This window comes from Pristiophorus japonicus, unplaced genomic scaffold (genome assembly GCF_044704955.1).
Source record: "Pristiophorus japonicus isolate sPriJap1 unplaced genomic scaffold, sPriJap1.hap1 HAP1_SCAFFOLD_3662, whole genome shotgun sequence".
NCBI lineage: Eukaryota > Metazoa > Chordata > Chondrichthyes > Pristiophoridae > Pristiophorus > Pristiophorus japonicus.
Genome location: NW_027253502.1, coordinates 1 through 14,969, shown reverse-complemented (window position 1 = coordinate 14,969; position 14,969 = coordinate 1). Strand labels below are relative to the sequence as shown.

General features: G+C 57.7%; 1 protein-coding gene across 1 annotated transcript; it reads left to right on the top strand.

The window, feature by feature from the left end:
- Positions 1-715: 715 nt before the first annotated feature.
- LOC139250293 (amyloid beta precursor protein binding family B member 1-like) lies at positions 716-14,468 on the top strand. The gene is given in 4 exon segments (XM_070872783.1): positions 716-832; positions 6,948-7,124; positions 14,094-14,132; positions 14,134-14,468. Coding segments are annotated over 4 exon segments (459 nt in total). The 5' UTR covers positions 716-718; the 3' UTR covers positions 14,263-14,468.
- The last annotated feature ends 501 nt before the right edge of the window (positions 14,469-14,969 follow it).

The window sequence follows — 14,969 nt, the reverse complement described above, 5'->3', positions numbered from 1 at the left end:
TAGTGAACAGCTCCCCCCTCTCCCTGTAGTGAGCCCCCTCCCTCTCCCCTGTAGTGAGCCCCCCCCTCTCCCTGTAGTGAGCCCCCCCCCTCTCCCTGTAGTGAGCCCCCCCCTTCTCCCTGTAGTGAGCCCCCCCTCTCCCTGTAGTGAGCCCCCCCCCTCTCCTGTAGTGAGCCCCCCCTCTCCCTGTAGTGAGCCCCCCCCCATCCCTGTAGTGAGCCCCCCCCTCTCCTGTAGTGAGCCCCCTGTAGTGAGCCCCCCCCCTCCTCCCTGTAGTGAGCCCCCCCCCTCTCCCTGTAGTGAGCCCCCCCCTCTCCCTGTAGTGAGCCCCCCCCCTCTCCCTGTAGTGATCCCCCCCCCTCTCCCTGTAGTGATCCCCCCCTCCTCTCCCTGTAGTGAGCCCCCCCCTCTCCCTTTAATGAACAGCCCCCCCCTCTCCCTGTAGTGAACAGCCCCCCCTCTCCCTGTAGTGAGCCCCCCCTCTCCCTGTAGTGAGCCCCCCCCCCCCTCCCTGTAGTGAACAGCCCCCCCTCTCCCTGTAGTGAGCCCCCCCCTCTCCCTGTAGTGAACAGCTCCCCCCTCTCCCTGTAGTGAGCCCCCCCCCCCTCTCCCTGTAGTGAACAGCCCCCCCCTCTCCCTGTAGTGAGCCCCCCCCCCTCTCCCTGTAGTGAGCCCCCCCCCGTGACCGGTCCTCATGGCTCTGCTCTGACCCGCAGGAATGGATGTGATAAACAGTGCGCTGGAGAACAGGATCCTGAGCAGCAGCAAACAGAGCTGGACTCCAGTCATTGTCAACGTGGCCTCCGCAACTCTCACCATCATCAACGAGGAGGTGAGGGGAGAGAGGGATGGGGGAGGAGCTGCTATCGTCCTCACAAATGAGTATCAGCAATTTTACTTCAGAGTAAGAACATAAGAATGAGGAGCAGGAGTCGCCGATTCAATAAGATCACGGCTGATCATTGACCTCAACTCCACTTTCCTGCCCGATCCCCATATCCCTCGATTCCCCGAGAGTCCAAAAATCTATTGATCTTGTTCTTGAATATACTCAACGACTGAGCCTCCACATTCCTCTGGGGCAGAGAATTCCAAAGATTCACCGCCCTCTGAGTGAAGAAATTCCTCCTCATCTCATTCCTGAATGACCGACCCCTTATCCTGAGACTGTGACCCCTGGTTCTAGACTCCCCAGCCCGGGGGAAACAACCTCTCAGCATCTGCTCCTATTTCGTATGTTATGTTATGGTAGGAGTCGGCCATTCGGCCCCTCGAGTCTGCTCCGCCATTCAATAAGATCATTACTGATCTGATTTTGGCCTCAACTCCACTTCCCCGCCCGCTCCCCATAACCCTTGACTCCCTTATCGTTCAAAAATCTGTCTATCTCCACCTTAAATATATTCAATGACCCAGCCTCCTCTACCCTCAGAGAAGAAATCCCTCCTCATTTCAGTTTTAAATGGACGACCCCTTCTGAAACTATACCCCCTAGTTCTAGATTCCCTCACAAGGGGAAACATCTTCTCTGCATCTACCCTGTCCAGCCCCCTCAGAATCTTATGCGTTTCAATAACATCACCTCTGGTAATATTACGTTTAGTGAGTTGGACACACCACAGGTAAAGGTTACACAGGCAGGTAGGGAATGGGTGACCATCTGGCAGAGCAGGGGAAGGTAGGCAGTGCAGGGGTCCCCTGCGGTCATCTCCCTCCAAAACAGATACACCGTTTTCAATACTGTTGGGGGAGATGGTTTATCAGGGGAGACCAGCAGCAGCCAAGTTCATGGCACCGTGGCTGGCTCTGCTGCACAGGAGGGCAGGAAAAAGAGTGGGAGAGCGATAGTGATAGGGGATTCGATTGTAAGGGGAATAGATAGGCGTTTCTGCGGCCGCAATCGAGACTCCAGGATGGTATGTTGCCTCCCTGGTGCAAGGGTCAAGGATATCTCGAGTGGCTGCAGGGCATTCTGGAGAGGGAGGGTGAACAGCCAGCTGTCGTGGTGCACATAGGTACCAACGATATAGGTAAAAAGCAGGATGAAGTCCTACAAGCTGAATTTAGGGAGCTAGGAGTTAAATTTAAAAAATAGGACCTCAAAGGTAGTAATCTCAGGATTGCTACCAGAGTAGGAATCGCAGGATAGTTAAGATGAATACGTGGCTTGAGGAATGGTGCAAGAGGGGGGATTCAAATTCCTGGGACATTGGAACCGGTTCTGGGGGAGGTGGGACCAGTACAAACCGGTCGGTCTGCACCTGGGCAGGACCAGAACCAATGTCCAGGGGGAGTGTTTGCTAGTGCAGTTGGGGAGGATTTAAACTAATATGGCAGGGGGATGGGAACCAATGCAGGGAGACAGAGGGAAGTAAAATGGGGGCAGAAGCAAAAGGTAGAAAGGAGATAAGTAAAAGTGGAGGGCAGAGAAACCCAAGGCAAAAATCAAAAAGGGCCACATTACAACATGATTCTAAAAGGACAGAGTGTTAAAAAAAACAAGGCTGAAGGCTCTGTGTCTCAATGTGAGGAGCATTCCTAATAAGGTGAATGAATTAAATGCGCAGATAGCTGTTAACAGATATGATATAATTGACATCACGGAGACTTGGCTCCAGGGTGACCAAGGCTGGGAACTCAACATCCAGGGTTATTCAACATTCAGGAAGGATAGACAGAAAGGAAAAGGAGGTGGGGTAGTGTTTCTGGTTAAAGAGGAAATTAATGCAACAGTAAGGAGGGACATTAACCTGGATGATGTGGAATCGGTATGGGTGGAGCTGCGGAATACCAAAGGGCAGAAAACACTAGTGGGAGTTGTGTACAGACCACCAAACAGTAGTAGTGAGGTTGGGGACAGCATCAAACAGGAAATTAGGGAGGTGTGCAATAAAGATACAGCAATTATCATGGGCGACTTTAATCTACATATTGATTGGGCTAACCAAACTGGTAGCAATGCGGTGGAGGAGGATTTCCTGGAGTGTATTAGGGATGGTTTTCTAGACCAATATGGTGAGGAACCAACTAGGGGGCTGGCCATCCTAGACTGGGTGATGTGTAATGAGAGAGGACTAATTAGCAATCTTGGTGCAAGGCCCCTTGGGGAAGAGTGACCATAATACGGTAGAATTCTTCATTAAGATGGAGAGTGACTCAGTTAATTCAGAGACACGGGTCCTGAACTTAATGAAAGGTAACTTCGATGGTATGAGGCGTGAATTGGCTCGGATAGACTGGCGAATGATACTTAAAGGGTTGATGGTGGATAGGCAATGGCAGACATTTAAAGATCACATGGATGAACTTCAACAATTGTACATCCCTGTCTGACGTAAAAATAAAACGGGGAAAGTGGCTCAACCGTGGCTAACAAGGGAAATTAGGGATAGTGTTAAATCCAAGGAAGAGGCATATAAATTGGCCAGAAAAAGCAGTAAATCTGAGGATTGGGAGAAATTTAGAATTCAGCAGAGGAGGACAAAGGGTTTAATTAGGAGGGGGGAAATAGAGTATGAGAGGAAGCTTGCAGGGGACATAAAAACTGACTGCAAAAGCTTCTATAGATATGTGAAGAGAAAAAGATTAGTGAAGGCAAATGTAGGTCCCTTGCAGTCAGATTCAGGTGAATTTATAATGGGGAACAAAGAAATGGCAGACCAATTGAACAAATACTTTGGTTCTGTCTTCACGAAGGAAGACACAAATAACCTTCCAGAAATACTAGGGGACCGAGGGTCTAGTGAGAAGGAGGAACTGAAGGAAATCCTTATTAGTCAGGAAATAGTGTTAGGGAAATTGATGGGATTGAAGGCCGATAAATCCCCAGGGCCTGATAGTCTGCATCCCAGAGTACTTAAGGAAGTGGCCCTAGAAATAGTGGATGCATTGGTGGTCATTTTCCAGCATTCTATAGACTCTGGATCAGTTCCTATGGATTGGAGGGTAGTTAATGTAACCCCACTTTTAAAAAAAAAAAGGAGGGCGAGAGAAAACACGGAATTATAGACTCGTTAGCCTGACATTGGTGGTGGGGAAAATGTTGGAATCGATTATTAAAGATGTAATAGCAGTGCATTTGGAAAGCAGTGTCAGGATCGGTCCAAGTCAGCATGGATTTATGAAAGGGAAATCATGCTTGACAAATCTTCTAGAATTTTTTGAAGGTGTAACTAGTGGAGTGGACAATGGAGAACCAGTGGATGTGGTGTATTTGGACTTTCAAAAGGCTTTTGATGAGGTCTCACACAAGAGATTAGTGTGCAAAATTAAAGCACATGGTATTGGGGGTAATGTATTGACGTGGATAGAGAACTGGTTGGCAGACTGGAAGCAAAGAGTAGAAATAAACGGGTCCTTTTCAGAACGGCAGGCAGTGACTAGTGGGGTACCGCAAGGTTCAATGCTGGGATTTAACACTATCCCTAATTTCCCTTGTTAGCCACGGTTGAGCCATCTTCCCCATTTTATTTTTACACCAGACAGGGATGTACAATTGTTGAAGTTCATCCATGTGATCTTTAAATGTCTGCCATTGCCTATCCACCGTTAACCCTTTAAGTATCATTCGCCAGTCTGTCCTAGCCAATTCACGTCTCATACCATCGAAGTTACCTTTCTTTAAGTTCAGGACCCTAGTCTCTGAGTTAACTGTGTCACTCTCCATTTTAATGAAGAATTCTACCATATTATGATCACTCTTCCCCAGCTATTTACAATATACATTAATGATTTGGACGAAGGAATTGAGTGTAATATCTCCAAGTTTGCAGATGACACTAAACTGGGTGGTGGTGTGAGCTGTGAGGAGGATGCTGATATGCTACAGGGTGACTTGGACAGGTTAGGTGAGTGGGCAAATGCATGGCAGATGCAGTATAATGTGGATAAGTGTGAGGTTATCCACTTTGGTGGCAAAAACAGGGAGGCAGAATATTATCTGAATGGTGACAGATTAGGAAAAGGGAAGGTGCAATGAGACCTGGGTATCATGGTACATCAGTCATTGAAAGTTGGCATGCAGGTACATCAGGCGGTGAAGAAGGCAAATGGCATGTTGGCCTTCATAGCGAGGGGATTTGAGTATAGGAGCAGGGAGGTCTTACTGCAGTTATACAGGGCCTTGGTGAGGCCTCACCTGGAATATTGTGTTCAGTTTTGGTCTCCTAATCTGAGGAAGGACATTCTTGCTATTGAGGGAGTGCAGCGAAGGTTCACCAGACTGATTCCCGGGATGGCGGGACTGACATATGAAGAACGACTGGATCGACTAGGGTTATATTCACTGGAATTTAGAAGGATGAGAGGAGATCTCATTGAAACATATAAGATTCTGACGGGACGGGACAGGTTAGATGCAGGAAGAATGTTCCCGATGTTGGGGAAGTCCAGAACCAGGGGACATAGTCTAAGGATAAGGGGTAAGCCATTTAAGACCGAGATGAGGAGAAACTTCTTCACTCAGAGAATTGTGAACCTGTGGAATTCTCTACTGCAGAGAGTTGTTGAGGTCAGTTCGTTAGATATATTCGAGAGGGAGTTAGATATGGCCCTTACGGTTAAAGGGATCAAGGGGTATGGAGAGAAAGCAGGAAAGGGGTACTGAGGGAATGATCAGCCATGATCTTATTGAATGGTGGTGCAGGCTCAAAGAGCCGAATGGCCTACTCCTGCACCTATTTTCTATGTTTCTGTCTTCTAAACTCCAATGGGTATAGGCCCAACCTGCTCAACCTTTCTTCATAAGACAACCTCTTCACCTCAGGAATCAACCTTGTGAACCTTCTCTGAACTGCCTCCAATGCCAAGTATATCCTTTCTTAAATTAGGAAACCAAAACTGTGTGCAGTTCTTCAGGTGTGGTCTGACCATCGTCCTGTACAATTTTAGCAAGACTTCCTGACTCATACTCTATCCCCCTCGCAATAAAGGCCAACATACCACTTGCTTTCCTTGCTTGCTGTACCTGCATGCTAACTCTCTGATTCGTGGACAAGGATCCCCAAATCTCTGAATCCCAGCAATTACTTGTCTCTCACCTTTTTAAAAAAAAACTATACCATTCTTCCTACCACAGCGAATAATTTCACATTTCCCATGTTATTCTCCATCTGCCACCTTGCCCAATCACTGAACCTGTTTCTCTCCCTTTGCAGGCTCTGTGTCCTCAGCTTGCTTTCCCAATTATTGTCAGTGGGGCCAGAGGTAAACTCAAACCAAGACATAACTGATATACCTGAACAGAGGGGGCTCTGTCACTGGTACACCTCAGTCACCTCTCCCTCAGGGAGATATCTGTACACTGACTGGTGTGTCTCAGTCCCTCTCCCTCAGGGAGATATCTGTACACTGACTGGTGTGTCTCAGTCCCTCTCCCTCAGGGAGATATCTGTACACTGACTGGTGTCTCTCAGTCCCTCTCCCTCAGGGAGATATCTGTATACTGACTGGTGTCTCTCAGTCCCTCTCCCTCAGGGAGATATCTGTACACTGACTGGTGTCTCTCATTCCCTCTCCCTCAGGGAGCTATCTGTACATTGACTACTGTCTCTCAGTCCCTTTCCCTCAGGGAGATATCTGTACACTGACTGGTGTCTCTCAGTCCCTCTCCCTCAGGGAGATATCTGTACATTGACTACTGTCTCTCAGTCCCTTTCCCTCGGGGAGATATCTGTACACTGACTGGTGTCTCTCAGTCGCTCTCCCTCAGGGAAATATCTGTACACTGACTGGTGTCTCTCAGTTCCTCTCCCTCAGGGAGATATCTGTAACCTGACTGGTGTCGACAGTCTTACAGTCTGGAACCTATTGGGGAATTGCAATGAGAAATGGCCATTATCACAGACAGAACCTCCCTCAACCCAGGTACACACTTTCCCCTGTCGGCCCGGGTGCCCTCTCCTCTCCCCCGTCGCCCTCCGTTAACCTGTTTTGTTGTTTATTCACAGAGTGACGAGGTTCTGTCGGAGTGCCGCGTGCGTTTTCTCTCGTTTATGGGTGTGGGCCGCGACGTCCATTCCTTCGCCTTCATCATGGCGGCCGGCCCGGACCAGTTTGACTGTCACATGTTCTGGTGCGAGCCCAATGCTGCTGGGCTGTCGGAGGCCGTACAGGCTGCCTGCATGGTGAGTGGGGCCTTGGGGGACAGGCTGCATGGTGAGTGGGGCCTTGGGGGGCTGCCTGCTCACTGCCACTCGGTGCTTGTTGGAGCAGTGCCCCTCCCGGGAAGTGGGGGGGTGGGTCCCGTCAGGATGCCCCGGTCCCTGTGGGGGGTGGGCCCCATGGTGTGTGTATGGGGGGAGGGGTCCCATGATGTGTGTATGGGGGGGGGTCCCTTGGTGTGTGTATGGGGGGAGGGGTCCCCATGGTGTGTGTATGGGGGGAGGGGTCCCCATGGTGTGTGTATGGGGGGAGGGGTCCCCATGGTGTGTGTATGGGGGGGGGTCCCATGGTGTGTGTATGGGGGGTGGGCCCCATGGTGTGTGTATGGGGGGAGGGGTCCCCATGGTGTGTGTATGGGGGGGGGTCCCTTGGTGTGTGTATGGGGGGAGGGGTCCCCATGATGTGTGTATGGGGGGAGGGGTCCCCATGATGTGTGTATGGGGGGAGGGGTCCCCATGATGTGTGTATGGGGGGAGGGGTCCCCATGGTGTGTGTATGGGGGGAGGGGTCCCCATGGTGTGTGTATGGGGGGAGGGGTCCCCATGGTGTGTGTATGGGGGGAGGGGTCCCCATGGTGTGTGTATGGGGGGGGGGGTCCCATGGTGTGTGTATGGGGGGAGGGGACCCCATGGTGTGTGTATGGGGGGGGGTCCCCATGGTGTGTGTATGGGGGGAGGGGTCCCCATGGTGTGTGTATGGGAGGAGGGGTCCCATGGTGTGTGTATGGGGGAGGGATCCCAATGGTGTGTGTATGGGGGGAGGGGTCCCCATGGTGTGTGTATGGGTGGGGGTCCCATGGTGTGTGTATGGGGCGTGGGCCCCATGGTGTGTGTATGGGGGGAGGGGTCCCCATGGTCTGTGTATGGGGGGAGGGGTCCCATGATGTGTGTATGGGGGGGGGGTCCCATGGTGTGTGTATGGGGGGTGGGCCCCATGGTGTGTGTATGGGGGGAGGGGTCCCCATGGTGTGTGTATGGGGGGAGGGGTCCCATGATGTGTGTATGGGGGGCGGTCCCATGGTGTGTGTATGGGGGGAGGGGTCCCCATGGTGTGTGTATGGGGGGAGGGGTCCCCATGGTGTGTGTATGGGGGGAGGGGTCCCATGATGTGTGTATGGGGGGGGGTCCCTTGGTGTGTGTATGGGGGGGGTCCCCATGGTGTGTGTATGGGGTGGGGTCCCCATGGTGTGTGTATGGGGGGAGGGGTCCCCATGGTGTGTGTATGGGGGAGGGGTCCCATGGTGTGTGTATGGGGGGAGGGGTCCCATGGTGTGTGTATGGGGGAGGGGTCCCCATGGTGTGTGTATGGGTGGAGGGGTCCCCATGGTGTGTGTATGGGGGGGGGGGTCCCATGGTGTGTGTATGGGGGGTGGGCCCCATGGTGTGTGTATGGGGGGAGGGGTCCCCATGGTCTGTGTATGGGGGGAGGGGTCCCATGATGTGTGTATGGGGGGGGGTCCCATGGTGTGTGTATGGGGGGTGGGCCCCATGGTGTGTGTATGGGGGGAGGGGTCCCCATGGTGTGTGTATGGGGGGAGGGGTCCCATGATGTGTGTATGGGGGGGGGTCCCATGGTGTGTGTCTGGGGGGAGGGGTCCCCATGGTGTGTGTCTGGGGGGAGGGGTCCCCATGGTGTGTGTATGGGGGGAGGGGTCCCCATGATGTGTGTATGGGGGGGCGGGGTCCCATGGTGTGTGTATGGGGGGAGGGGTCCCCATGGTGTGTGTATGGGGGGGAGGGGTCCCCATGGTGTGTGTATGGGGGGAGGGATCCCATGATGTGTGTATGGGGGGGGGGTCCCTTGGTGTGTGTATGGGGGGAGGGGTCCCCATGGTGTGTGTATGGGGGGAGGGGTCCCCATGGTGTGTGTATGGGGGGGGGGGTCCCCATGATGTGTGTATGGGGGGAGGGGTCCCCATGATGTGTGTATGGGGGAGGGGTCCCCATGATGTGTGTATGGGGGGAGGGGTCCCCATGGTGTGTGTATGGGGGGAGGGGTCCCCATGGTGTGTATGGGGGAGGGGTCCCCATGGTGTGTGTATGGGGGGATGGGTCCCCATGGTGTGTGTATGGGGGGAGGGGTCCCCATGGTGTGTGTATGGGGGGAGGGGTCCCATGGTGTGTGTATGGGGGGAGGGGACCCCATGATTGTGTGTATGGGGGGGGGCCCCATAGTGTGTGTATGGGGGAGGGGTCCCCATGGTGTGTGTATGGGGGGGGGTCCCATGGTGTGTGTATGGGGGGAGGGGACCCCATGATGTGTGTATGGGGGGAGGGGTCCCATGGTGTGTGTATGGGGGGAGGGGTCCCATGGTGTGTGTATGGGGGGAGGGGTCCCATGGTGTGTGTAAGGGGGGGGTCCCATGGTGTGTGTATGGGGGGTGGGCCCCATGGTGTGTGTATGGGGGGAGGGGGTCCCCATGGTGTGTGTATGGGGGGAGGGGTCCCATGATGTGTGTATGGGGGGGGGTCCCATGGTGTGTGTATGGGGAGAGGGGTCCCCATGGTGTGTGTATGGGGGGAGGGGTTCCATGATGTGTGTATGGGGGGAGGGTCCCTTGGTGTGTGTATGGGGGGAGGGGTCCCCATGGTGTGTGTATGGGGGGAGGGGTCCCCCATGGTGTGTGTATGGGGGGAGGTGTCCCCATGGTGTGTGTATGGGGGGAGGGGTCCCCATGGTGTGTGTATGGGGGGAGGGGTTCCATGATGTGTGTATGGGGGGGGGGTCCCCTTGGTGTGTGTATGGGGGGAGGGGTCCCCATGGTGTATGTATGGGGGAGGGGTCCCCATGATGTGTGTATGGGGGGAGGGGTCCCCCTTGGTGTGTGTATGGGGGGAGGGGTCCCCATGGTGTGTGTATGGGGGGAGGGGTCCCCATGGTGTGTGTATGGGGGGAGGGGTCCGCATGGTGTGTGTATGGGGGGAGGGGTCCCCATGGTGTGCGTATGGGGGGGTCCCATGATGTGTGTATGGGGGGGGGTCCCCATGGTGTGTATGGGGGGAGGGGACCCCATGATGTGTGTATGGGGGGGGTCCCCATGGTGTGTGTATGGGGGGAGGGGTGCCCATGGTGTGTGTATGGGGGAGGGGACCCCATGATGTGTGTATGGGGGGAGGGGTCCCCATTGTGTGTGTATGGGGGGGGGTCCCATGGTGTGTGTATGGGGGGGGGTCCCATGGTGTGTGTATGGGGGGAGGGGTCCCATGATGTGTGTATGGGGGGGTCCCATGGTGTGTGTATGGGGGGTGGGCCCCATGGTGTGTGTATGGGGGGAGGGGTCCCCATGGTGTGTGTATGGGGGGAGGGGTCCCATGATGTGTGTATGGGGGGGTCCCATGGTGTGTGTATGGGGGGAGGGGTCCCCATGGTGTGTGTATGGGGGGAGGGGGTCCCCATGGTGTGTGTATGGGGGGAGGGGTCCCATGATGTGTGTATGGGGGGGGGTCCCTTGGTGTGTGTATGGGGGGGGTCCCCATGGTGTATGTATGGGGGGAGGGGTCCCCATGGTGTGTGTATGGGGGGAGGGGTCCCATGATGTGTGTATGGGGGGGAGGGGTCCCATGGTGTGTGTATGGGGGAGGGGTCCCCATGGTGTGTGTATGGGGGGAGGGGTCCCCATGGTGTGTGTATGGGGGGGGGGTCCCATGGTGTGTGTATGGGGGGTGGGCCCCATGGTGTGTGTATGGGGGGAGGGGTCCCCATGGTCTGTGTATGGGGGGAGGGGTCCCATGATGTGTGTATGGGGGGGGGTCCCATGGTGTGTGTATGGGGGGTGGGCCCCATGGTGTGTGTATGGGGGGAGGGGTCCCCATGGTGTGTGTATGGGGGGAGGGGTCCCATGATGTGTGTATGGGGGGGGTCCCATGGTGTGTGTCTGGGGGGAGGGGTCCCCATGGTGTGTGTCTGGGGGGAGGGGTCCCCATGGTGTGTGTATGGGGGGAGGGGTCCCCATGATGTGTGTATGGGGGGGCGGGGTCCCATGGTGTGTGTATGGGGGGAGGGGTCCCCATGGTGTGTGTATGGGGGGAGGGGTCCCCATGGTGTGTGTATGGGGGGAGGGATCCCATGATGTGTGTATGGGGGGGGGGTCCCTTGGTGTGTGTATGGGGGGAGGGGTCCCCATGGTGTGTGTATGGGGGGAGGGGTCCCCATGGTGTGTGTATGGGGGGGGGGGTCCCCATGATGTGTGTATGGGGGGAGGGGTCCCCATGATGTGTGTATGGGGGGAGGGGTCCCCATGGTGTGTGTATGGGGGGAGGGGTCCCCATGGTGTGTGTATGGGGGGAGTGGTCCCCATGGTGTGTGTATGGGGGGAGGGGTCCCCATGGTGTGTGTATGGGGGGAGGGGTCCCCATGGTGTGTGTATGGGGGGAGGGGTCCCATGGTGTGTGTATGGGGGGAGGGGACCCCATGATGTGTGTATGGGGGGGGCCCCATGGTGTGTGTATGGGGGGAGGGGTCCCCATGGTGTGTGTATGGGGGGGGGTCCCATGGTGTGTGTATGGGGGGAGGGGACCCCATGATGTGTGTATGGGGGGAGGGGTCCCATGGTGTGTGTATGGGGGGGTGGGCCCCATGGTGTGTGTATGGGGGGAGGGGTCCCCATGGTGTGTGTATGGGGGGAGGGGTCCCATGATGTGTGTATGGGGGGGGGTCCCATGGTGTGTGTATGGGGAGAGGGGTCCCCATGGTGTGTGTATGGGGGGAGGGGTTCCATGATGTGTGTATGGGGGGAGGGTCCCCTTGGTGTGTGTATGGGGGGAGGGGTCCCCCATGGTGTGTGTATGGGGGGAGGGGTCCCCATGGTGTGTGTATGGGGGGAGGGGTTCCATGATGTGTGTATGGGGGGGGGTCCCTTGGTGTGTGTATGGGGGGAGGGGTCCCCATGTTGTATGTATGGGGGGAGGGGTCCCCATGATGTGTGTATGGGGGGAGGAGTCCCCATGGTGTGTGTATGGGGGGAGGGGGTCCCCATGGTGTGTGTATGGGGGGAGGGGTCCCCATGGTGTGTGTATGGGGGGAGGGGTCCCCATGGTGTGTGTATGGGGGGAGGGGTCCCCATGGTGTGCGTATGGGGGGGGTCCCATGATGTGTGTATGGGGGGGTCCCATGGTGTGTGTATGGGGGGAGGGGACCCCATGATGTGTGTATGGGGGGGGGACCCCATGATGTGTGTATGGGGGGAGGGGTGCCCATGGTGTGTGTATGGGGGGGGGGGGGGTCCCATGGTGTGTGTATGGGGGGAGGGGACCCCATGATGTGTGTATGGGGGGAGGGGTCCCATGGTGTGTGTATGGGGGAGGGGTCCCATGGTGTGTGTATGGGGGAGGGGTCCCCATGGTGTGTGTATGGGGGGAGGGGTCCCCATGGTGTGTGTATGGGGGGGGGTCCCATGGTGTGTGTATGGGGGGAGGGGTCCCATGATGTGTGTATGGGGGGGGTCCCATGGTGTGTGTATGGGGGGTGGGCCCCATGGTGTGTGTATGGGGGGAGGGGTCCCCATGGTGTGTGTATGGGGGAGGGGTCCCATGATGTGTGTATGGGGGGGGGTCCCATGGTGTGTGTATGGGGGGAGGGGTCCCCATGGTGTGTGTATGGGGGGAGGGGTCCCCATGGTGTGTGTATGGGGGGGCGGGGTCCCATGGTGTGTGTATGGGGGGAGGGGTCCCCATGGCGTGTGTATGGGGGGAGGGGTCCCCATGGCGTGTGTATGGGGGGAGGGGTCCCATGATGTGTGTATGGGGGGGGTCCCTTGTGTGTGTATGGGGGGAGGGGTCCCCATGATGTGTGTATGGGGGGAGGGGTCCCCATGGTGTGTGTATGGGGGGAGGGGTCCCCATGGTGTGTGTATGGGGGGAGGTGTCCCATGATGTGTGTATGGGGGAGGGGTCCCCATGGTGTGTGTATGGGGGGAGGGGTCCCCATGGTGTGTGTATGGGGGAGGGGTCCCATGGTGTGTGTATGCGGGGAGGGACCCCATGGATGTGTGTATGGGGGGGTCCCCATGGTGTGTGTATGGGGGGAGGGGTCCCCATGGATGTGTGTATGGGGGGGGGGTCCCATGGTGTGTGTATGGGGGGAGGGGACCCCATGATGTGTGTATGGGGGGAGGGGTCCCATGGTGTGTGTATGGGGGGAGGGGTCCCATGGTGTGTGTATGGGGGGAGGGGTCCCATGGTGTGTGTATGGGGGGGGGTCCCATGGTGTGTGTATGGGGGGAGGGGTCCCATGGTGTGTGTATGGGGGGGGTCCCATGGTGTGTGTATGGGGGTGGTCCCATGGTGTGTGTTTGGGGGGGGCGGGGTCCCATGGTGTGTGTATGGGGGGGGGCGGGGTCCCATGGTGTGTGTATGGGGGGGGGTGTCCCATGGTGTGTGTCTGTGGGGGGGGGGGTCCCCATGGGTGTGTGTCTGTGGGGGGGGGGGTCCCATGTGTGTGTATGGGGGGGTGGGTCCCATGGTGTGTGTATGGGGGGGGGGTCCCATGGTGTGTGTATGGAGGGGGGGTCCCATGGTGTGTGTATGGGTGGAGGGTTCCCATGGTGTGTGTATGGGGGGAGGGGTCCCCATGGTGTGTGTATGCGGGGAGGGGACCCCATGATGTGTGTATGGGGGGGGGGTCCCCATGGTGTGTGGTCCCCATGGTGTGTGTATGGGGGGGGGGGGGTCCCATGGGTGTGTATGGGGGGAGGGACCCCATGATGTGTGTATGGGGGGAGGGGTCCCATGGTGTGTGTATGGGGGGAGGGGTCCCATGGTGTGTGTATGGGGGGAGGGGTCCCATGGTGTGTGTATGGGGGGAGGGGTCCCTGGTGTGTGTATGGGGGGGGGGTCCCATGGTGTGTGTTTGGGGGGGGTCCCGATGCAGCGCGCTCTCTCCGGCCCGGGGATTTTTTGATCTCTCACCCCTCTCGCTCTCCCCTTGTTCCCCAGCTGCGATACCAGAAGTGTTTGGACGCCCGCCCCCCGGTGGCTTGGGAACTCTCTGGCCGTGCCGTGTGCAGACTCCGTCGCCAGGAGGGTCGGTTCCAGCGTCAGGAAAGGCGTGCAGTCGCTTCTTGGATCCTTCAAACCCAAACTCTCGGGGTCCCAGACTCCCTAACTGCTCCGAGAACCGCCCTTGACCCGGACCCGGACCGTCCGACTCTCCCATCACTGACCCGGGAATGGTGCACTGCCCACAGGGCCATCGGATCCAACGTGCCAGTGCGGGCATCCCGTAACCAAGCAGCCCGTCCGCTCTCTTCCCCTCCCGGCCCGGCCCCTCCCTCCCCTCCCTCTCCCCTCCCAGCCCGGCCCCTCTCCCCTCCCGGCCCGGCCCTCCTCCCCTCCCCTCTCCCCTCCCGGCCCGCCCATCTCCCCTCCCGGCCCGGCCCTCCTCCCCTCCCGGCCCGGCCCCTCCTCCCCTCCCCTCTCCCCTCCCGGCCCGGCCCCTCTCCCCTCCAGGCCCGGCCCCTCTCCCCTCCGGCCCCGCCCCCCTCTCCCCTCCCGGCCCGGCCCCTCTCCCTCCAGGCCCGGCCCCTCTCCCCTCCAGGCCCGGCCCCTCTCCCCTCCCGGCCCGGCCCCTCCTCCCCTCCCCTCTCCCCTCCCGGCCCGGCCCCTCTCCCCTCCAGGCCCGGCCCCTCTCCCCTCCCGGCCCCGCCCCCCTCTCCCCTCCCGGCCCGGCCCCTCTCCCCTCCAGGCCCGGCCCCTCTCCCCTCTTCCCGGCCCCCCCCCCTCCCCTCTCCCCTCCCGGCCCGTCCCCTCTCTCCCCTCCCGGCCCCGTCCCTCTCTCCCCTCTCCGGCCCCGCCCCTCTCTCCCCTCCCGGC